We start from the raw sequence: 24,401 nt of genomic DNA, 5'->3' as shown, positions 1-24,401 counted from the left end.
TACCTCAGCAACAGAGCAGCAGGTAAAAAATAATCCTTTCTCACTCCATGTCAGTTACTTCCCTGGTGATTCTTGTGCTTAGATCCCTTGGGAGATGGAGGGGAAAACGGGTCACAAGGTAATAGTAAAAGATATTTATGAAAAAATAGATCTCTCCATAAATAACCATAGATATCCCTATAAATAAGTGACCATCAGTCTAATGTAGGTTAGCAACAAGTCACAGTGCTACCTGGACCTGGGCTTTCCCAGAGTTCTAAAAGTATCTAAGCCTTGCCATGCATTGTGCACACTCCAAAAAGCAACACCACATACCTGGGGGATGGAACTTACTTTGTACATTGTGTCTTGTCCTTACCAGAATTATGACACCCTCTCCAAAGAGAAAAAAAATGCTAATTTCCCCAAGTTTCATGGACAGGGACAGCATTTTCATAATAAAACCAACAACCTCAATCAGGAGGTGGAATCTGTGCCCTGACCTATTTTAACCCCCCAGTAAGACCAGAACTGGCATGTGTGCAGTCAGAGAGCCACATCCCTTGGCACCAGACAATTCCCCTTTGGGTTCTTCATCGATTCTTCTGCCAGAGCAAAAGCACGAATGGAGAGAAAGAAACACCAAGAACTGCTGCTTGCTGGACTAAATTATGGCAACCTCCAAGGCTAGAGAGGCACATACCAACCCTTGGCTTCAGCAGATAAGCCCATCCAGCCCCATCCTCAGAGCATCTCCTGAAGCACACAGGTCTTCCTTTAATTGAAGGCAACCCCACACGTGTGTTGCTGGGATGACAGACCAAGCTCCAGCACAGCTTCTCCCTGCAGTGGCTGGTGCTGTTTCCATTTGTGCCATGTCTCAGAGCTGAACCTTTGAAGTCCTGTACTCACAGGGATTTCTGGCAGGCAGTGACAACTTTCTTGAGAGCACAGCTGTTTGATGCAGCCTCCCTCCTTCCTAATCCCTGGCAGGCTGTAACAGCAGGCAGGTAACTTCTTAAAATGCCAAATCTCGGGCCCAACTTTACGATCAGGCAGCTGCACCGTGTTTAAAGCATCATCACCACCCCAGCAAGGATGGATCTGTGCTGATTAAAAGGGCTCTCTTGGAGCACCGCTGGGGAGAGGAATGCTGCTAATAGGCAGCTGGGCAGAGGCTGAGGCCAACAAGCCTGGCCAGGCACACCAAATATTTATCTCTGTCCACACACAGACCAATTCTTGAGTTGCAAGTCACCCTCAAGGAAATACATCTAGTCAGCAGTAACGGATGGGCCGGTGAAACTTGACATCCATTCCAGCACGATGAGTTTGTGAGACAAGGTTTGCAGGCCTATGAGACTGATGCTCACCAGAGCAGCAAATAACACTCGGTGCTGACATAGTGCTTTGTCTCCCAGCACTTCCAAAACGCTGCTGCAGCCTGCCTGGGTACTGTGGAGATAACAACTTGAGCCTCTGCCTGCATCCCTGGATGCTGCCCCAACCAGACCCTTTGCTGTTTTGTGTCAGGAGATGTCAGGGGCAAAGCCCTGCTCCCTCTGCTCACAATCTGAGCACTGTGCCAACGCCAGCAGCCCGACCTGGGCCTTCCTCGGAATCACATCTCCTTGCAACAAAAACCCACATCAGATCCTGCAAGATGTAGTTAATGTCGATATCTCGATCGCTAAACAAGAAAAAAACAGCGAAGGGACACCGAGCTCAGCTTTCCAGGGACAAAAGGCGATCTTCCTCCCGGTTCAAACCCAGAACTCGCCCGACATCGACCCACGGGTGCTGCCACCCACTCTCACCTCCATCTCGGCAGCATCAGGCGCTGCCTCCCGAGCCGCTCCCCCCGCGCTGTGACCCGACGGGAGCGCCTGGCGCCCACCCCGCACCCTGCCTGCGGGTGCAGGTGGGTGTGCACCCCCGAGCCCCTCCCGCCGCCGGTGGGTGCCGGTGCTGCCCAGCCGAGGATGCCGCCGGGATGCTGGGCCCGCCGAGGATGCTCCGTGCCTTTCCCACCCCAAGGACAATGCGCGCGGCGGCCGAGCCTCCCACCGGTACCGAGCGGCGCATCCCCGCGCTCCTCCCGCACCCTCTCCATTCATCCCTCCTTTATTGCGGGCTGGCCGGGCGCTCCCGCCCTTCATGCCGTGCTCCTTACCCTGGGGCTGCCCGCCGGAGCGGGCCGGGGGGCTCGGGACCACCGCACGATGCAGCCCCTGCGGCCGCGCTGCCACTCCCTGCGCGGCCGCGGCGGGGCCGAGCCGGGAGGAGGGAGCTGGGCGGTGGCTCGGAGCGGCGGGGGCGGGGGAGGATGCGGGGCCGGGGGAGGATGCGGGACTAGGGAAGGATGCGGGGCCAGGGGAGGATGCGGGGCCAGGGGAACGATGCGGGGCCGGCACCGCCGCTCCCTCCCTCCCTCCGTCCCTCTCGGCGCTCGCCGGGCCCGCGCTAACAAAGAGGCCGGTCCGAGCGCCGAAATCCTCCTGGTTGCCGAGCCCCGGCGCCGCCCGGAACCGGGTGGGCGGGAGGGTGGAAAGGCAGCGCGGAGGCTCCTCCTGGCTGTCCGCAACCCCGAGCGTGCCTGCCTTAAACCCCCTCATCAGCCGAAGTTCACCTTTACCTCGCTGCGGCCGCGGTCTCCCTCCCCGCGGCGCTGGGAATGAGGAGCGCTCCAAGCACACCTGAATTTAGGTGGTAGAGGGTTTGCTTGAGATAAGAAGGGCAAGAGGAGCTGGCGGTGCTTCCCGGAAAAAAAAAAAAAGGAGAAGAGCCCTAATTACCGCGATTTATTGGGGAAGGCAGCAAAGAAAAAGCATCTCCAGCCTCGGAAACTCCTTCGTTCCAAGTCAGGAGGGGCGCGTGAGGTGATGATCATCACTTGGCCCTCTAAGACCATCGACTCCAGCCGTTCCCCCAGCACTGCCAAGGCCATCCCTAACCCATGTCCCCAAGTGCCACATCTACATGGCTGTTAAACCCTTCCAGGGATGTGCCTCCACTGCTGCCCTGGGCAGTTGTGCCAGGGCTGGACAAGCCTTTTAGTGAAGATTGCTCCCTGATATCCAACCTAAACCTTCCCCGTGTAACTTGAGGCCCTTTCCTCTTGTCCTGCCCCTTGTTCCCTGGGAGCAGAGCCCACCCCCCTCCTGGCTACACCCTCCTGTCAAGGAGTTGCAGAGAGTGAGAAAGTCCCCCCTGAGCCTCCTTTTCTCCAGGCTAGGCCCCCCCAGCTCCCTCAGCTGCTCCTCATCAGGCTTGTGCTCCAGCCCCTTCCCCAGCTCTGTTCCCTGCTCTGGACATGCTCCAGCCCCTGTCTAGTGCCAGTGCCCTGAAATTGCATCCCTAATTCAGACTGGAGTGGAAGTGCTTTCACAAAGGCCATAACTCAGTGTACTTTACTACCCCACATCATCCAAGGGGCAGCCCAGGAGATTTTCCACATCAAATAGTACAATGGAAGGCCCCAGGCCATGCAGAGAGGAAGGTCCCACCTGGCAGTGATCCCAAAATTTATTGCTGTGACTCTACTCTGTACCTACCATGTGGGCCCTAGAAAGCAGAAGGGAGATGCACTCACACAGAAGTGAAGGAGATGCACTCAACAAAGCAGAGAAGAATGGAGCTGAGGTCAACTGAGCATCATCCACAATATGAGATTTGTCAGCCCTGGCCTTAGCAAGATGATCCAGCCCCAGGAGGCAGCCATAGGCATTCTCATTTTCCATCTTGCAGAGAGGAAGCCAAAGTAAAGAGAAGTGAAATGGCTGGTCCAAGCCAAAAATAGAACCTGAAGCACCTGACTCCAACGCCTCTGCTTCAACTGCTAGTTCAGTGTCTTTCCCTGGCATTTTCCTACATCCAAGCTCAAGTCATTGCTTTGTGGTTCTGGATACAAGAATTTTTGCCTCCTCTCTAAACTGTAGTTGCCTAGGGAGACAGTATGTCACCAGGAGAAGTGCTAGATGAGAAGGTGCCTAGTGAATCAGGCTTGGACTCCCAACAGGACCTCTCTCTTCTCCATCCAGCTCCACCCATGGTTTGCCAGCTCAGCCAGCTCCTATCCGTAGGTCCAAGTCTCTTTCCTTATCCAAATGGTGGTGGAGCAATGATGGTGACCTTCCTTTGCAAATTCCAGAGAGACTAAGGAGAAATGTTACATCTAGCCATGCATTTGTTAAGAAGGAAAAATGAAAATTTAAAGCAGTTTTGGGGAAAAAAAGTCTTCTTTAGTATTTTCAGGTGCTTCGGAGCAGGATTTCAAATCAGGAATTGCTTAGAAGTTAAACCTCATTTTTGCATGTTTTACGCTGTATCTTATATTCACTAATTTGTTCTTAGTATTAAAACTTCCACTTAAATGTTTAAATTACAGCCCTGTGTCTAAATTACAACAAAGGAGGTCAGCAAGTCTGGGGTTGTACTTTGCCTGCCAACAGTCTGTGGTACCCACCACGGCTCTGAGAGGAGAATCGAGCCCACTGGCTTTAATAAGATGAAGCTGGGAAAAATTTCACAGCTCTTAAGTCATTTCCTTGAATCATTTTGACAAATCTGCCTCTCTGACTAAACTTTCTCAGGGGAATTTCCAGGGAGAGAAAGAAAGATCATCCGGGGCCAGAGCTCTGGCAGTGATGTGGCTGAAGTGCCCGTAGACTTGAATTTGTGTCTTTGCCATCAAGTGCTCTCCTACAAAGCTTTGTTGTACCTGCTTGTCACAAAGGATGACTATAAATGTTGAAATCCCATCATCCTACACAGTGGTGCTGCTGTTTCCCAATAACCATTTCTTTATTCACAGGGGCTGTGTGCAGGCAAACACTGATGTCCCAGGCCCGGGGGAGCACAGGAGACACTGAAGTTCCAGCCTATGAAGGTGTGAGGACTTGTTAAATTTACACAGGTGGGCAGCCCATGAGTTTAGTTACACTATTACAAGTAGGGAGCTGGAATGTGATCTCTGACATCTCTGGGCTATTGCATTTTCCTGATAGAACTCTCTACTACCCTCCTATTTTATGTGATATATTCATCTTGTTTTGAAAAGTGGTTTCTCACAGATAGTCGAAACTGTCTCCACTTGACTGATCCGTTATTGTGACTTGATGAGTATTTGCATTAGCTTTTGGGATCTCTAAAAAGCTTCACTGCTGTTTTCTTTAAATTATCCTGACAAACTGAAGCATTACACAGACAACATAGCATATAAATCAAGGGAGTACTCACGCCTCCCTCTGAGGAAACAAAAAAAGCAAACTTTTTGTGTTTTGTTGTTATCTGTATTGTTGAAATACAGATAAAATGTTCAAGTACCTTTCCATTTTATTCACCAGCAGCAGGAGATGAAGCACCTCTGCAAAGAGCTGATGAGACACTGGATTTGTGATGTACCAATAGTTTATGTTTCCTAAAGCCTCAATCCTGCACTTGTTCCCCAAATGCAGCAACCTTTAAAAGGTGACAGAGACCACGTACAGGCCATGTGAAGTGGTGCCATCAGGACTCCAGATGTCAACAAAGACTTCAGAGCTGAGTCCTTTCTGCCTTTTTCCTACCATATTCCTAGTAATCCCTGCCAAGTAAATCCCCTTGCCCTGCCTATGTCCTGCAGGAACTGAGTGGTGGCAGGAACAGCTACATTTGAAAATATTGTGCAACTTCATTGCTGTGAACTTTCGGTTCTGTGATTTGAAGCATCTCAAAGATGCAGCCACAATGAGAGCATAAGTTCTCACTGTTCATTCAAGCTGACACTATAAATAGTGCTGCATTTGGGGGCAGAGCATGAAATTCCAGCATTGGTGGGAGGAACAAGATTAAAGCACTGATCTAAAGAAAAGCTGTTTTTTCCCTTTGATTACAGAGCAGCTGAAGGACCTTCTTATCTTGAGGATCAGAGGTTGCTTCAGGCCTTACCCATTCTAGGCCAAGACTAAAGCTCAGAAACTTCTTGTAAATGGTAGTTAAATTAAAATTAAGATCCTGCACAGTTGCAGCAATTCAGCCAATGTTTTCAGGCATTTGTTATCCAACTCAATACCACTGTAAAGCCTCTAATATCCAGCAGATTCTGCTGTATCTCCTTAGGTGAGAGAAACGTCTCATCTTCAGACATTATATCCAAGCCAACTGTCTAGACTTCCTGTATAACGAGCACAGAGGAACAGGCACTGGGGTGGAATTCCCTTTATCATACTGCAGACATCAAAAATGGATTAATGACTCTCTAACAATGCTCAATTCCATCCATGAATTACAGGGGTAGTCAAAAATTAGCCAAATGGGAGATTTAAAGTTAAGTGATACAAATCCCACTCATCTTCCTTTCACAGCAGAAGATGCTTGTTTGAGTGCACATAGCTCAGACATGCATGTTGGGTACGTGTCTGAAAGGCTGACTTAGTTCTGGTCACTGAAAGAAATGAGACTGCTGGCCAAGATTCAAGATCTGGCTCCAAGACCCTTCAGGGGAGCACACGTGGCTTGTGCAGTGTGATGGAAAGTGCTCTGGAAAAGGCTTTTTAACAGGCTGAATGTTGAGAGTTCCTACATATTTCTCAACATAAAAGAAAGTGTGGGTAGAAATATGTTGAAGGATTATGGCAGTTCTCATTAATTATGAAGATCAAGAGGAGCTCTTACTGCTTTTTTAGTGTATTTCCTATACTGAAATTAGTGCATTAACTGTTGCTTAAACTTCAACCATCAGTATAATTTAATCATTAGCACAGTCTGGTTTCTGTTGTTCTACATTTACCTTGTTGCAATAACATTCTAAGGAATGTGGGACAGCACTCCACAGAAAGACAAAACAACAAAATGGACCACATTGCATGATCAAAGAAATAGTGTCATTTTCTTCACAAAGGCTGTTTCCTGCCCACGAGCCCAAAGGCAAGTGGATTTGCAGAGAAATTCAGCATCCATTAAGGGGAGGCCTTCTGAAATGTTTGACCAAATGGCCTACACAAGATCACACTGTCAGTGGAGAATGTGGAATAGCTCTTTCATTAAGTCAGTAGATTATCACCAGTCTAGCATCTGAAGATGAAGCTCCTCTTTACAGGTGAAGCAAATGACTCATGGAAAGAAAAAACAACGTATCTGTGATCATCCAGCTGAAACAGAAGTATGTTGGTCGACATCTACAACCAAGCATGACTCAAAAAAAAAAAAGGTAATACAGGAGGATCAGAGCGTGGCAAAACTGCAGGGAGATTTGGAAGTAATGAGCATAACATCTTATTCTTGGGGGGGGGGGGAACAACACAGCAGAAAAACAGAGGCTAAGCAGTGGATAAGCCATTCCAGCACAGTACCATGTATTTCTTTTCATTGTTATTGCCCTAAAGCTTGTTGCTTATCTAAACCAAGACTAAAGATCAGGCTGTCCTTTGTTAAGCCACTTTTAAAGATCAAGACAACTGCCAGTTGTACTTACCCAGGCTGGCACAAATAAAGTGACTTTTAAGCCTCCTGACCTCAAAGGTGAGCAAACACGTTCTATATAGTGTAGACTTGAAATCAAATTTGAGAGGGATTAGTTTGTGTTCCCAAGGCCCCCTCTAGTCCAGGTTGGCCAGAGACTGGGCATTATCATGTTCTTCATTCAGGTCATAGATTTCTTTTTATCACATCCAAGTCAGAGAAGAAAGCCACCCTTGGATTTCCTGGCATGGTGCCCTACACTCTCTTCATTAGGTGAAGCTTCATCTTTCTTTTATAAAGCCTCTGGTAATTCTCTGTATAGCTCCATGTATCTTCCAAAAACCACAGGGAGACAAAGATCACTCATTATGGGGCAACTCCATGTTCTTCCACTTGCCAAAGCATCATGTCCACCAGCACCAATCTCTGTTTCTGTGCATTGCAAATCAAAATTCCTTCTGGATCACTATTTCTCATTGGATGTCAAAAAATTATTCCCCTCTTCTGCTGCTGCTCCAAGTATGTGCCACCTTCCTCAGACCTTCCTAGTTGTTACCAGGAGTGTGAAGATTTATTGTGCTCTCTGACCTGGTCAAACCGGTTCTGTAACAAACCGGAGCCAGCCTGTACTTTAGGGGAAAAAAACCCTTCATTTATTTCCCTGTTGTTTGGACCTTGCCTCAGAGACTGTTTTAGATCCAACAGAAGCACCAGATGTTTTCTACCAGAGCTACAGAATGTGCTGTGAGAGGCAAGAGAGTCCCATTTCCTTTGCATGAACTGGAGTGTGTTAGGAGATCAAAGCTGAGGGACAGGAGCCAGGATGAAAAGGTTTCCTATCTGAGCAGATGATTTCAAAAAATATTTCAGTACCTACAAACCAAGCTGTGTTGAATGGGAAAGGGGAGGGAAATAAGCTCCAATTCTGACACTTAGAGAAAAGCCAGGCTTTTGAAATGTCTTCAGCAGGCAGTGCATGGAGATGGATTGGACTGCTGGCGTGGCTCTGGGCACTGACCATTGAACGGCCAGTCCTGCCACTTTGGTTTCTCAGCCTTTAATTCTCCAGAAAGCAAAACTATCCCTGAAAAAAGGCATTGACACTGTAATTTAACACGGGCCACACTTTCCCAGAAGATCCTAAGCACACAAGAAACACAGGGTCACCCACAGTCCATTGATCTTATGGTCACTAAAGCAGCTGATGAGCCTGTTGGTCCCACACTGCTTTGTGCAGTGGGTGAGATGTAAGTCACAGACTTTGACAGTTTAGAGTCCTTGTCTGAAATGGCTTCAGGAAAGGATCTAGAGATTCACAGAATCGCAGACTATTCTGAGTTGGAAGAGACCCACAAAAGGATCATCAAGTCCAACTCTTAAGTCAATGGCCCATACAGGGGATTGAACCCATGACCTTGGCATTATTACAACCAAGTTTTAACCAGCCTAGCTCATCTCAGGGTCCCCAGTGCTGAGCTCTGCCAGAGCTGTGCTGCTCCTTAGGAAGGTGTGGAATAGTAGCAATTTTCCTGTGTGAGGCAGAAGGAGTATGGAAAAGGTAGGAGGCCATCAACAGTACAGCTAACTGCCCTCTGCTTCCTGCCAACTTAGGTATGGTTTTAGTTGAGAAAAGGCTTCAACCAAAGCCCCTGCCTGGCCTAACTGAAATACCACAGCAGTGGGCAGAACAATAATAAATACACGGCTCAACCCCCTCAGCACATCATGTTTCATTCAGGGAATGGGCTGTTATCCTCTCCCTGGGACAGCACTGGAGAAACATCCACTGATCCCTGCTGTCATTTCTCAGCAAGATATTAAAAGGTTTAAAGAACTTTGATGTCTTTATAAAAAGGAGATTATTTCTTTATGCAGAATTAGTATTTCCTCTGACAGGAGAGCAGCAAGGATTCCCCCAATGGCCTCTGGATATTGCTGCAGTGATTGCCAGGTGGAAAGGGTAGCTGTGGCTTCCAGAAATCCCAGCCTTTTAAAAATGGATATAGAAAGGTTGGGAAAGCTTGATCTTTTGCCACGTGTTCATTTTCATTTTAGAATATTTGCTGCAGAAAATCCTTTATAACATGGATTTTGGCTGTCAACTGCCATGATATAACCCAGATCCAGGAACTTACACACACTTCTTCAGTTTTTGGTCAATTTAGTTTTATTAATTGCACTACATAAATTGTGTTCTATGTTCCAGTAAGGAAGAATCACTGTGAGAATTCTGCCAGTGTGGCTTTCTATAGAGCACTGTGCAGGGAATGTGTGAATTGGACTCTAGTCTAGTTTCTGGTTTTACTGCTGGTGTAAAATGGAAATTCCCTCCATCTCAACAGCTGCTTTCACTAACAGTGAAAGAGGAACAATGATACCAACCTGGTCTGTAAAGTGCTTTGAGCTGCCCAGACTAAATTGGAAGGCAGACATTAAAACAGCTCATGCTGCCTGCTCTGACTCAGTCCTAAGTACTGACAGACAAGCTCAATATAATATACAAGAAATACAAAGTTAACAAGTGGGAAAAACCCCAAATATGAAGTTAACAAGTGGAAAAGTACAATTAAGTTAAATTAACCTGTGGAATTCATTGCCAGAGTATATCAGAGGTAATTAAGATAATTATATTGCAGGAGTAGTTATGTTAATTCTAATTGGAATTTAAAAGTACAAGACAACCCTTAACTCTTGGAAAAAAGTAAACTTCTCTGAGCAGATCCTGTGATTGTTTGGTATCACATTTAATGTTTCCTCTCTGTTTTCTTTAAGCCTGTGATAACAGTCAGCTTTGCAGAGGGAAAGCTTCAACAGGCTCCTGGTCTGTTCCAGCAGGTAATCAACCTGTGCCTTTCATTTCCCATTCTTTGCAATACATCTAAGAATGTCTGTGGCAACAGAACAGAAATAGCAGGTTACTATCTGAGATAATTTATTGAAGAAAGGAAATAAGTAATTAATATAGTCTTGTTTTTTTGTGCAAAACACTTAAAAATAGGAATTAAGCTATGCCACACCCATCTAGCATTCTAAGGAAAGAGATGAAAATACTTACAAACTGGGCTTAAAATGTCATGGAAACAGCTGCCCTCTCAACAGACTGAAACTCATTTCCTTCTTGTATCCAGGCAAGTTTGGCAGAGAAACCCACTGCAACCATACCTATATATCACACCAAAAGCTGTGATATTTAAGCAGATGATAAATACCAATCCAAAACCCTAAGAAATTATCATATTTTGCTGGGCTTTTTTTGTTTGCAAGTGGGCTTGTTTTAAGAGACTATTAATACTTTGTGACATCAAGGTCATAAAACAAAGCCATATTGCAATTCCAGAGAAAATAGCCTGAAGAATGACATACTGCAGTGTCCTTCAGGTCCCCACAGTCAAGGAGTTAAAGTTGGACAATTTCCCCACTTGGAATCCCCAAGTTGTGTGGATGCCCCTTCACAGGATGATGTGACTGATATGGGGAAGAACAGCTAAGGAGGTTTGTAATGCAAGGCTATGCCCTGCAGCTGTTTCCATGGAAAATAAAGAGGATGTTAGAACCAAGCCCTGTAAACAGCCCTTGAAACTTGCAAAAGAACCATATCACTGTATTTAAAGACCAGCTTGTGTCCCTGGTAGATCTAGAGGCACATAAGCAGGTCAGTCTGGGCAGAAGACGAAAAGAAACAGAATCTTGTTGGATTCATTCCATCATCACTGCCTTAGGACTGGGCTGTTTTGAGAAGTGTGGAGTGCATAAAAATTACTGTAAGCCTGTATCCCAGAAGCAAACAGAAGGGTGAAATACTCCTCCCATACCAGTGTGGGCTTGCAGCAGGTGGGTGTCATTCCCAACACAAGACCAGTGCCACAACAATCCTGGATTTGCTTTCACAGGAACTGTGCCTGGACACTGCCAAAGCCAGGGGCTCAGCAGGCACATGCTGCCATCCAGCTCTGCTGGAAGCAGGCTCTGGTCTCTGCAGCAGCAGGGAATTCACAATCATTTCCCACCTGCACAACCTCTGGCCCACAGTTGCCTCTGGGAGTGTCTCAGTGAGACGGTTTGTCCCCCATTCCAATGAAACCTCATCCAAGCTCCTGTTGTGCTCCCAGTCTGCTGATTTCAACAGGGAACCGAGGCCCAGATTTAGCAAAAGTCACAAGTGCAGGTTTAACTTTGTGTACAGGAGCAATCTCCGTGCAATTAATGAGATTAGACACATCAGGAAAGTCAGCTCTGCACCAAGGGTGCACTTGCAGGTGCACAGCCCCATAATCAGGATCAAGCCTTTCCCTGTGTTACATTTTTTGGGGTGCAGTAGAATGCCATTAGAGACAGCACAAGCTTTTAGTTTGTTTTTGTTTTAGTTTATTTCTTCAGGAAAGATCCACTTTGCTGCAGCATATGATTTTCTAATTATATTCCTGCCTTCTACCCCATTTTACATCTGCATAATGAAGTCAAATGCCTTGCTCCAGGTTACACTGACTGATGTACTGGGGAAATAAAGTCTATTTCTGGCAGCTGAGATGTGTTTTCAATCATTCATTTCCACAAAATTCCAGTTCTAATAAATGGATTTATAACCTACAATCTAGACCAGATGAGGTATGTGAGGTGCATCTGTACACCTTGCACTCAACATGCTTGTGTGTGGACACATCAGGCTGTAGCACTGTATCCTGAAGTTATTTTTAATAAGTAATAATAATATTTCCATTCTGAGATGAGATTTACTAAGCACATCGTGATTATTACAATGCACTGAGACAAGGGATGATCACAAATGGCACTTTGGTGTATTCTGGTTCTATGGAGTCAAAGCATCCACTCACAGCTAAGCCCAGTGAAGCATCTGACTGACAGACTGTACAATCAATCCCAATTGTACAGCTGCTATAGATCCATTGTGCAACAAAGATGGTGTGTGCAGCTCTGTCTTGCTCTATTCCACTCCAACAGGACTCTTGCAGTGAAAGACCTCAGTGCAGGAGGTGTTTGTATTGCAGTATCACTTGTGTGCAGGAGATGAACCCCTGAAAGGCAGAGAAGGCAACAGCTCAAGCCCAGCTCACCCCAATGACAGTATGTAACAGTTTTTTGTCCTTTCAGTATTTTTATCACATGATGACACATGCATTTCAGGAGGTTTTTTAATAGGAATTCACTGATCAGACCAACTGCTTGAAAGAAGGTATTACAAAGCAATCTGTGCCCCATTATTGGCTCCAGACAGCACAACTGACACTGCAGTCACTAAAGTCCTAGAGCCTTTCCTCTCTCTGCCTGTGAGGGAGGAGGCATCAGCAACCACAGCAATAAAAAGCAGTGGCCACACCAGCTGGCAGTGGTTTCCTCCCTTCGGGGCTCCAAGAGAGCAGCTCATATTTTATTCATGAAAAACGAGACCTCTGGAGGTCTAACGAAAAAGAACAGGAAGTAAATAAATATTTCTTGGGGACACTGGGTCACAGGCTGGTGAGTGTCCAGGACGTGGAGAAGGAGGGGCAGGGGTGCAGGATGGAGGCACGAAAGTTCCCTGCCTTGCAGCCTTCCTGCCATGGCAGGAAGAAGGATCACAAAGCGCAAAGTGTCCTGGAATGTCCTGTGTGGTGACCCAGTGCAGCAGGGAACAAACTGAGCTGGTGTCCCACAGTGGGGTCCTGCAGGGAGTCACTGCATGGCCAGGGAATGGGTGCTGGGTGGGCAGCACAGATGCACACCTGGATGGGGTCCCTCCAGGCTTTGGTTGGGGCAGGCCATTTACCCCAGCAACTGGCATCAACTTGTCCTTTGAGTTCTCTGAGTAATCTGTCTCCCCACTTTAGAATCACAGACTTATAGAATATGCTGAGTTGGAAGGGACCCATCAGGATTATCAAGTCCAACTCCTGGGCTGTGCAGGACACTCCAAGACTCCCACCATGTGCCTGAGAGCATTGCCCAAACACTCCCTGAATTCTGTCAGGCCTGGTGCTGTGACCACTGCCCCCAGGAGCCTGTTCAGTGCCCGACCACCCTCTGGGTGAAAAACTTTTTCCTGACATCCAACCTAAAGCTCCCCTGACTCAGCTCCAGCCCTTTCCTCGAGTCCTGTCACTGGTCATGAGAATGAAGAGATTGGTACCTGCCCATCCACTATCACTTGTGAGGATGTTGAAGACCATAATGAGATCTCCCCTCTATTCACACTCATGTCCCAAAACTACATCACCCTAAAGGCTGTTTTGCAAGTGCCTGTAAAATAAGAGCATGCCTGATCCCAGAACAAGTGCTAATGCTCTTTGCAGCATCCACATAGGGCAACAGTTGCTTTCTTAGCTTTGTCAGTGAAAAGGAGGAGTCCAAATCCTTCCTGGAGCCAAACAGAACCTCGCTAGAGTCACTAATAGTGACACGAGTTCCTGACATGGAGGAGAAAAGGTGCTGCTCCTCGCCAGCCGCAGCTGCAGGTGCAAACAGCCAAGTGGCCACAGGGAGACTGCAGAAGGAGAGCAAGGACAAAGGATCGTTCCCCTCCCCTACACTTCCATCCGTAGCAACAGCGTTAGGAGCCAACACTGCCTTTTGGCATCTAGGAAAGTGTATGCACAGGGAATTTACCAGGTTTTGCAGACAAAAGAGGAATTCTAGGAGAAAGTCAATTCCCTTGGCTGGCACGGGTCACCCTGCGTGGCTTTAAACCAGGTGTCCGCACTCCCTCTGCTGACTAAAGCTGTAACCACGCCGCTGGGCTTGGGCTGGACACTCGTCGCTCTGCGTTATGTGCTTTCCCTTATATATCTTTTGGGGTGGGAGGACGAGAAAGAATAATCTTAAATTCAGGATTATTCTCCGTTTAGATAATAGAGTACATCTCCCTGCATGTGTATTTGGGCAGTGCTCATGACACATCAAAACTTCTGGTTCTTCATCCCTGAATTTGGAATTCATTTTACCTTGGATGTATCCTGTGATCTCAACAGATGGACTGGAATAAAACAGTTCAGATTCTGGGGCATGATGAACGTTAAAACTTTCAGCTCACATCTTCCTGTCCACCTGCTACACATCCCTATCAATATTATTGTGCCTTCAATAAATACTTGTTTTGTGATTGATAAATCACTGTGAGAAGCTCCTGCCTACACAGGGGCTGCAGCATTTAGACCATGCTCCAAAGCACATTTATTTCAATTATTAGCAGAAATATATCACAAAATCTGTCATCAGGCTCTCTGCAACAATTCTTATCATTAGCCTTTTATAGTGTCCTTTGGGTGCTTATCAGCAGCAATCCTACACATGGAGTGGGAGAATTAATGCTGGCCAGGAAAATGATATCTTATCTTGAGGCTGGTACTTCCTAAGAGCAGAACTACTGTTTAATTTGGCAGGAAACCAAAGCATGTCCAGGGTGCTGCACTGACAGGCTGTTACAACCAGCAGTGCTGCAGTTATTTCACTGTATCATGTTGGGTTCTGCTGAGCACTGCAGAAAGTTTAATCCAAAGAAAAGAGTAACAGAGAGAGTTTGATTATTACAGGAACAAACAGTCTGACTACCAAAAAAATGCCAATTCTTGCCTTCACATGCCACATAATTGTGCTATTTAATTTTCTACTTTACCTCCAATGGAGGCACAGGCAATCCACTGTTAATTCAGCCAGTTCCAATTTCACCCTTCCATAGCACTTATCCTAAAACCACTAAGAACCACCACAACTATTAATAAAAACAACATGCAAAACAAGATTGAAGCACTGACCACCCTGCCTACATAAAAACCCAGATATGAGACTGCACTTTGCACAACAAAAACTTCACCCTCCAGGGTTTTAGAGCCTTAGGAGAAACTCAGCAAACCTCATCACTGTCAGGCCACAGGCAGAACCAGTCCTGCAGGCTGGAGGCAAATGCTGGTATGCCAACCTCAAAATACCAGTAACAGGCACTGACAGTAACACTGGAATACAAATATTGTGGCAAATGAGAGGAAGTTACTCCCTTGGAAGAGCTTCTGCTGCTCACACAGGGCTTCAAATATGGTCAGTTCCAAGTTCCTGCCTCACACCAATCTTAAATTAGAAACACTTCCCAAGGAATCAGAGCCCAGACTGAAGGACAGATGCTTTGCTCACTGAGCCAACAGAAATGTCATTAGCTATGTGGAGCAGAAGCAGAGCTGAAGGATGTACCAAGGCTGAAATGAGTAATGATACCCAAATCCTAACGCTGTGGATGCCACAACCCAGTTCTCTGTTCAGGGCTGGTAGTATGCAGAGACACCAGTGATCCCACATACCATGACACAGTATCTATCCCCAGTATCATGATACATCATCAAAATTACCAATTAGGACAAAAATCACTGGTCTTGATTCAGGCCCACCTTTACTTAACCCAGAAAAGAACATGTAGAATCAGAGAATCCAGAATGGATGAGCTGGAAGGGACCTTAAAGCTCATCTTGTTCCACCTCCTGCCATGAGCAGGGACACCTTCCACTAGCCCAGATTGCTCCCACCTGGCCTTGGACACTTCAGGGATGGGGCAGTCACAGCTTCTCTGGGCAACCTTCATACATTTCATGTGGTCAATAAATAGCACCAGATCCACTACCCCTCATTAAAGCACAACTAACAGTGGAACAGTATTTTGCGACGCACCTTTTATTGTTTTCATTTTATAAGAGGAAATTGAGATAGCCAGAAGAAACAAAGGTTTAGTAGACGCCTGAAATGCAAACATGCACTGTTTTTATTGCCTTAACCACTCAGCAGGGCAGGCAGGGGAACCAGACACCAACCGAGCACAAACCCGCCCAGCCCTCCTGCGAGCGGCCCCCCTTCTGCGACACTCCCTGCCGCCTCCCGGCCCCGCGGAGCAGCCGAGGCCGTCCTGCCGTGCTGCAGCCGCCCGCAGTGCCCACCCCGCCGCCGCTTCGGCCCGCCCTAGAGGAGGGCCCGGCCCGCCCCTCACGGCGGCGGCAGCAGCGCGGAGACGGGCCGGGCGCGCCAGCCGCGCCGCCATGGAGGTGGATGTGGCGGAGGAGGAGAAAGCCGGGCCCTCGGCAGGCGACAAACAGGGACCCAGCGACCCCGCGGGGACCGCGCCCGGCGGCGGCAGCGGCCACTACGAGCTGCCCTGGTGAGCGGGCCCGGAGCGGCGCGGCCGCCATAAGCGCCGCCATGAGCGCCCGCCCGGGCAGCGGGGGCGGGACCAGAGGCCGGCAGCGCGCCGTGATTGGTGCGGTGCGGTGCGGGAGGCGGGGCCTGGCGCGGCGGAGCCAATGGTGTGAGGGCAGGGCGGGGCGGGGCGCGCTGTTGGCGGGAAGGCGCCGCCGCTGAGGGGACTGGGCTTGGCTAAGGAGACCCGGCTCGGCTGAGGGGACCGGGCTGAGGGGACCGGGCTTGGCTAAGGGGACTGGGCTCGGCTAAGGAAACCCGGCTCGGCTGAGGGGACCGGGCTGAGGGGACAGGGCTTGGCTAAGGGGACTCGGCTGAGGGCACCGTGAGGGCCGCGCTGGCCGCGGCCAGACCCGGGTGCTTAAGACCGTTCTGTGCCCGCCGTGGGGCAGGAGCTCGGTCTGGCTCAGAAATGGGGGCTCTGTTAACCTGCCCGATAGGTGGTCAGAAATGGGAAGAAAGGAATCACAGAATCATGGAATAGTTTGGGTTGGAATGGACCTTAAAACTCATCTCGTTCCAACCCCCCGCCATGGGCAGGGACACTTTCCACTAAACCTTCCACTAGACCAGGTTGTTCCAAGCCCCGTCCAACCTGGCCTGGGACACTTCCAGAATCAGTAATGAACAAAATCCCGTTTTTCACCTGTGTAGCCCAGAGAAAACCCTGCCCTGTGTTTCTCATGTGGGAAGCCTCCCCTCAGCCTCGTGTCAGGCCAAAGCACCAAACTCCTGCCTGAGCTGAGCGGGTTTTTTGTGTCTTTTCCTCCTTTATACTGATGGAAGTAAAAACTTTGAGGGTGGGCAGGCCCTGGCACAGGTTGGGCAGAGAAGCTGTGGCTGCCCCATCCCTGGAAGTGTCCAAGGCCAGGCTGGACGGGGCTTGGAGCAGCCTGGGATAGTAGAAGGTGTCCCTGCCCATGGCAGGGATGGGACTGGATGATCTGTAAGGTCCCTTCCAACCCAAACCATTCTGGATTCTCCGAGTCTGTGATTAGTGTTGTGGAATGGTGTGTTTAGCAGTGAGGGGACCCTGCAGAGCTTGCACTAAAGATACATCAAGTCATCCTGTCCTGTCTTAGCATAATCCTCCTTTTCTCTCAGTGTAAAGCGCTTTTAAAGCATTATTAGATGTTTTGAAGTATGTGGGGTTTTAATTTTGCAGGGTGGAAAAATACAGACCCATGAAACTGTCTGAAATCGTTGGAAATGAAGATACTGTGAGCAGGCTGGAGGTGTGTGGCTGTCACTCTGTCTTTTTACAGGTTGTCTCAAACAACCCAAATTTCAGCATAGATCCACAGGCCAGTAAAAACACTATTGTATTTTTACATTCATACTTGGAAGAAAGCTGCCTGATTTAGTTAAAGAATTATAAGTTTAGAACATATTTGAGTGATGTATAAGGAAATACATTTTCCTCAATTGGGATGTTTATAAAGTGGCCCTATTTTGATACAGTTTAGAGAATTCGTAGCTGTTGTAATAATAGTGTTTCAGTGAATAAATATAATATATATAACAACAGAGAGAAACATAATGGTTTTTGGAAGAGAAATGTTTTCCACATGGTGTTCAAAGCCAGGTTGGATGGGGCTTGGAGCAACCTGGTCTAGTGGAAAGTGTCCCTGCCCATGGCAGGGGGTTGGAATGAGATGGGCTCTCAGGTCCCTTCCAACACAAACCATTCCAGGATTCTATAAAACTATGAAAAATCAGTCTGTGAACACAGTATTTGTTATGTACTACCAAGTACATAATTAAAACAGCTGCAAAGGAAAGGCAACAGTACTAAGGACCTGTGGGATTAAGTGCTTTTAAAAACAGTTCAGTTAAAAAACTCCAAACATATAACAGCATCAAGGTTCAAAAAATGAAAGCAGGAGGGAAAAAAAGAAGCATGTTTCTGATGCTCGAAATAGAATAGAATTGAAACTATTTGTTCCTTTTATTCTCTTCTGTAATTTCCTATTATTCTTTCTTAGGTCTTTGCAAAAGAGGGGAATGTACCAAATATTATCATTGCTGTGAGTATTGCTGTTTTTTGCTGTATTTCACTGTGTTGGTCCTGGATTGGGAAACAAGCCAGGATGGCCCTCCAGTACAGACTGGCTTTGTGCTTGAATGTACTGGTAAGGGAGATGTGGAGAGAGTACAGCTTAGAAAATGACATTAAACTTATCAGAAATTGCTGCACTGTCACATTTTTAGGGCCCCCCAGGAACAGGTAAAACCACCAGTATTCTCTGCTTGGCTCGTGCTCTGCTTGGCCCTGCACTAAAGGATGCTGTTCTGGAGCTGAATGCCTCAAATGACAGGTGAGAATGAATAAAACTTATCCAGCTTTTCATGAAGAAACAAGCAGCTTTCTTAATTCTTAAACAAGGCCAATGTGATAGGCTTAGTGCTATACTATGGTCTCTAAGACATATTTTAATGCACTTTTTCCACCAAAAAGTTAGTCAGTTTTTGATGTCCACCTATCAATACAGGTATTATTTCTTGATGTTTTATGAACTTTACAGATACTTTCATAAACCAAAATACAAACAAGTGGAGTGCAAAACCTATAATGGTACTGGTTATCAAATTTATTTTGAAGAGCTAAGCTTCCTCCTGTGTTCATGAAGATCCTCCTAAGAGTGAGAAGGGAACAGGTTGTTTATACTGACACTCTTTAGTGCTTAAAATGAGAGAAATTAGGGCTATAAGGGCAGTTGGGGATTAAAATACAGGATCAGGGTGTTAGGTTTGTGGAGGACACTGACCTCAGCACTGTCTGAACTCCCTGAAGGGAAGTTCTGGCCAGGTGGGGGTTGGTCTCTTCTCCCAGGCACTCAGCAATAGGACAAGGGGGCACGATGGGCTCAAGCTCTGCCAGGAGAAATTAAAGTTGGAGACCAGAAAAAAATTCTTTCCAGAGAGAATGCTCAGGCATTGGAATGGGCTGCCCAGAGAGGGGGTGGATTCCCCATCCCTGGAGGTTTTTAAACCAAGATTGGCCGTGGCACTGAGTGCCATGATCTGGTAAAGGGACTGGAGTTGGACCAAGGGTTGGACTTGATGATCTCAGGGATCTTTTCCAACCCAATCCATTCTGTGATTCTATGACTGTACTCCAAGGGTCAGGCACTAAGGGCTGATTATATTTCCCAAGTTCTGTTCAGACCCATCCTGAAGTATTCTGAGGACATTTCATGGAGTGTTGCCTTAGTACAATATACTTTACCTACCTCTGTTAATATCTGTTATAGAAGAGCTCCAAAATTCAAGATTATTGGTGTTTAAGTCTGGATCAGTTAGACAGTCTGGTTTACAGGATGGTTCCACAGCAGCTGTACTGGCACAGCTGGAGGAGCAGCAGCAAACAGTGGGAGGATCAGGACTGCTTTAGATACTGCAGCTTCTGAATGAAATCTGTTCTGTAATTTCACCCATCTGATCATTAAACTCTTGAATTGCTGTTCCAGAGGCATTGATGTTGTGAGAAACAAAATCAAAATGTTTGCCCAGCAAAAGGTGACACTTCCAAAAGGTCGGCATAAAATAATCATCCTGGATGAAGCAGACAGGTATGCTGGGATTTCTGGGCCTCCACTGAGGTGTGAAATGTGCTGCCTCTCTCCTGGCTGCAGAGCTGCAATCTTGCACAGTACTGACTGTTTCTATCAGGCTATTCAAAATAATTTGGTAGTAAATGAAGGTGCATTGAACAGTGATTGCTGAGGGTACTCACAGCAAGCAGAGATCATTGCTTCAAAGGAGATGCTGAATATTGAGGGGGAATGCTTTGGGTATGAAACAGCATATTCCAGTTCACTGGAAAGAGGCCCCATCCTGGAAGTGTTCAAGGCCAGGCTGGATGGGGCTCTGAACAGCCTGGTTGGTCTAGGGGCTTGGAACAAGATAAGCATTAAGGTCCCTTCTAATGCAAACCATTCCAGAATTCTGTGATTATTTCTCTTTGAAAAGAGTCTGGCTCATGTAGAGAATTTCACTGCATGAAAATGGGACATTCTCCTCTACTTGCATGAAGTGTCCTTAGAAGTGTTCTACAGAGTATTAGTGATTTCATTTTGCATGTGATTGTAATGGGGGTCTTGGTGACTTATCTACACTGTGGGGTGGTTTGTTCACAAGACTAGAGAAATCTGTTTAGTTTATCAAGCCAGAATATCAATTCATTTACAAAGCACAGTGTAACATCAGTAAACTCTAAAGCTCATATAAAAATAGTTATTGGGCTGCACCTGTGAGTCAGTGAAGGGCAGAATGCATCCTAACTCCTTTTCTTCCCCAGCATGACAGATGGAGCACAGCAAGCCTTGAGAAGAACAATGGAAATTTATTCCAAAACGACGCGCTTCGCCCTCGCGTGCAATGCCTCTGACAAAATCATAGGTGAGGTGCTGCTGCTCCCTGGCTGTTCTTGTCATATGCTCTCCATACTGCTGGCTGCCTTCCCAGGCAGCTTCCAGACAAACCTTGGACCTGCTTGTTGCAAGAAACAGTGGTATTTCTGCAAAATCAAACCACCTGGGCATCAGCTGGTAAAAGAGTTCATTTGTGTAGCCAGGGAACCCTCTGAGCAGCTGGTTTGGGTGGACAGTGCCATACCTGACTGCAGAGGCAGATTTCTCATCTCCATCCAACTCTGCTGCAGTTTAAGATGTTTGATACATTGTTTCATGGTGTTGAACACTTTTTTTTGTCCTTTCTGAAACAATCTGAAGTTTGCCGATAGGTGAACACATTGTAGACCTTTAGACTTGTTAAAATAACACGATAAACACATTCAGAAATCAAGAACAGAGGAAGGTGAGCTTTGTATATGTTTGGGAAAACTCAAGGAGCACATTCAGGCTCAAGGGAAGGACTGTAAAAATTGTATGTGCTCAAGGAGATGCCGTATTCTCTTTGGAGCTGACAAGTTCTCTTTCTTTAAAAGAAGACAGAATAATTGATGGAAGTGAGGTAGCTTTTTCTGAGATTAAAATAAATGTTTGGTTGGGGGTTTTTTGAGCAAAGAGGGAAATGCTGATCAGCCATCTCTGTCCTCAGAGCCCATCCAGTCCCGGTGTGCAGTGCTGCGTTACACCAAGCTCACAGATGCACAAATCCTTGCCAGGCTACTGAAAATTGTGGAGAAGGAGGATGTGCCATATACAGATGATGGACTAGAAGCCATTATCTTCACAGCCCAAGGAGATATGAGACAGGTAAAAGGAGAAAGGCAGTGAAACAAAGGCTCTGTTTAAAGCAAAAAACATTTGAATTGTGGCTCTCAAGGATTTATCTCTGGAGAGGTAAAGCAAAGGGCATGTGATTTGGAACTAAACTATTTGGTTTTCTGAGGTTTAAAAAAGGGGGTCTTAAAATGATTTGGTGGGAACTGGATACCAAATTTGTGGGAGGAAACACAGTCTGCATAAATTTGTGATTTATTCTCTTGTTTAATTGAAAACTGCTTATTTGGCATCATTTTCTGAGGTGTATTTTATCCTGAGGAGGGGAGCAACAAGTAGAGCACTTCAGAAAATAAGTGAACTCTTCTTTTTTTGTTTCACAGGCATTAAACAACTTACAGTCCACACACTCTGGATTTGGTTTCATAAACAGTGAAAATGTCTTTAAGGTCAGTAATAGGTGAGAACAGTGATGCCAGGAGTTTAGCCCCTACACCTGTGGGAGATCTTCCAGGGGATATATAAGCATTTGAAAGTGCTTTGCCAATTTGCAGACAGCCCTGTGTATGCAGCAATTACACCATTAGGCCATCAAAAAGCCCATGTGCTGTTTGAAAAGTTGTCCCTAATGGCATTTCTGAGACTTTGGGGCTTTGCAGCTCTCTCACAGCACACAAGTCACGTAACTGCTGGGCAATTTCACAGGGATAACTTGGGAATCTATTACTTGGGTGTCCTCATTTCATGCTATTGAGCCTGCTATGGCAGAACAGCTGAAAAGTCATATTATTTAAAATTTATTCTGTATCACAGAATGTGTCTGATTAAGTACTTCAACTGTATAGAAGCTTGGTGAAAATACCAGAGGTTTAATGCAGAGCCTTCTCATATATTAAGTTCAATATTTCTCTTTGATGCAGGTATGTGATGAGCCTCATCCTCTGCTTGTGAAAGAAATGATACAACACTGCATAAATGCAAATATTGATGAAGCATACAAGGTTGGTCTTCATGTGTTGTGTTGACATAGACAGACACTTTCTACAGAATTCTTGTTTTCTTTGTAGAATTCACAGTGTGTGTTGTTTTTTTAAGATAAGGGCATTACCATGTAGACAAGTTGATGTAGGTGAGTTGAGTTTGTTCAGGGTTTTTTCAGATAAATAACAAGCAAAAAATGCAAGTTGCATTGAAATTGCTTGCTAAACATTTGAGGTTAAATCAGCTGATAAATACTACATGCAGTTCCAGTAGTTACATACAGCTGTTGCAAAAGTGAATATCCTTGACTCACCTGATAAGTTTTGCAGATAAATAAGGGATTGTTCTTGCCTGCACAGATTCTTGCCCACCTGTGGCGTCTTGGATACTCTCCTGAAGATGTTATTGGCAACATATTCCGTGTGTGTAAAACCTTTCCAATGCCAGAATATCTGAAGCTGGAATTTATCAAGGTTAGTACTAACCCAGTTCCATTGGGGCCTTTTTAAGAAGAGGATCTGACTGGGGGCAGCTTCGGGGGTTCCTGTTTGAGGTTTGCACAAAGAAAGCATTTATTTACTTTTTGCTGCTTTCTTGTCCAATCTGCATCAATTTGTCAGCAAGAATGGTCACTTGAAGTTTAACAAGTCATCAATCACCCACTGACGTGCCAAAAGTCACTTTAGTGATCAGCTAGAATAGCAGATGTATTGCTGAATTTATTATTTACATCAAAGCCTCAAATAACACCTTGACAATGTTCTTCAAGGGCACACTTGACTCTAGTCCAATAGATACTAAAATATTAAATTATATTAACAGGCAGTTGAGAAATGGTAAAGTGGTGATATGGAACCACTCTTCACATCTGAAACCTGTCTTCAGATGTGTCCACCTTCTTTCTTATAAAGGAAGTGGAGAAATACAGGCTTTTGACTTTAAAAGGCATTCTAGTTGGTTTATAGGAGTAGATAGATTGAAGTTTGAGTGACTCCAAGCTGGTCTCTTAGCAGGAAGGGATATGTGCTGTTTGGTCATTAGTTAAAATATACACAGACTGGGGGAGAAATCAGGAGGTTTGACAGTGTCTCTGCCCCCAGGAGATTGGGTACACTCACATGAAGATAGCAGAAGGTGTGAACTCCCTCTTACAGATGGCTGGGCTGCTGGCCCGGCTGTGTCAGAAAACTGCAGCCCCTGCAGCCAGCTGAGGCCCTCCCTGAGCCCAGCCCAGCAGGGCCATGGGTGTCCTGTTCCCTGGTTCTGCTAAATCACAGAAAGATAACCAGTTCTATTGTAAAAATGTTTTGTACTTTTTTATTTGCACCAATAAAGCTTTAAAATTTACTTTAACCCAAGAACTTGTGCATGTCATATAACCAGGGTAGAAAAGAGGACTGACAGATCAGAGCAACAAGGTCAGTCCAATGCACTCAGCAGAACTGCCTATGTCTGTGGTACTGAGACCTACCCGCAGCAGAAGCAAAGATGGAATCCTGTTGTCAGGGATTACACTTCAAGCCTGGTCTTATGAAGTCCAAGAGGGAAGATTTTTTGCCCCAAATAGGGCATTTAATGAAGTTATAATTGAGATACACTGAGCAAGTGCCACTCCTGGATCCTGTGGATAGGGAAGGTATTTTCACCAAA

General features: G+C 46.2%; 2 protein-coding genes across 3 annotated transcripts in view; one reads left to right on the top strand and one right to left on the bottom strand.

The window, feature by feature from the left end:
* CLIP2 (CAP-Gly domain containing linker protein 2) overlaps positions 1-2,243 on the bottom strand; it is a 68,554-nt gene extending 66,311 nt beyond the window's left edge. For both annotated transcript variants that reach the window (XM_071575001.1, XM_071575002.1), the window contains exon 1: positions 2,153-2,243. The gene's annotated coding sequence lies outside the window, so the exon portion shown is untranslated. The remainder of the gene's footprint in view (positions 1-2,152) is intronic.
* A 14,126-nt stretch (positions 2,244-16,369) lies between these two features.
* RFC2 (replication factor C subunit 2) lies at positions 16,370-24,106 on the top strand. Its single transcript, XM_071574971.1, has 11 exons — positions 16,370-16,546; positions 17,750-17,819; positions 18,570-18,611; positions 18,796-18,902; positions 20,055-20,156; positions 20,885-20,985; positions 21,646-21,803; positions 22,154-22,219; positions 22,691-22,771; positions 23,111-23,224; positions 23,852-24,106. Exons 1-11 carry the CDS (start codon positions 16,428-16,430, stop codon positions 23,960-23,962), a joined length of 1,071 nt encoding a protein of 356 aa, XP_071431072.1. The 5' UTR covers positions 16,370-16,427; the 3' UTR covers positions 23,963-24,106.
* The last annotated feature ends 295 nt before the right edge of the window (positions 24,107-24,401 follow it).

The sequence above is a fragment of the Pithys albifrons genome, chromosome 21, assembly GCF_047495875.1.
Source record: "Pithys albifrons albifrons isolate INPA30051 chromosome 21, PitAlb_v1, whole genome shotgun sequence".
Lineage (NCBI taxonomy): Eukaryota > Metazoa > Chordata > Aves > Passeriformes > Thamnophilidae > Pithys > Pithys albifrons.
This window is presented reverse-complemented; position numbering and strand designations above follow the sequence as displayed.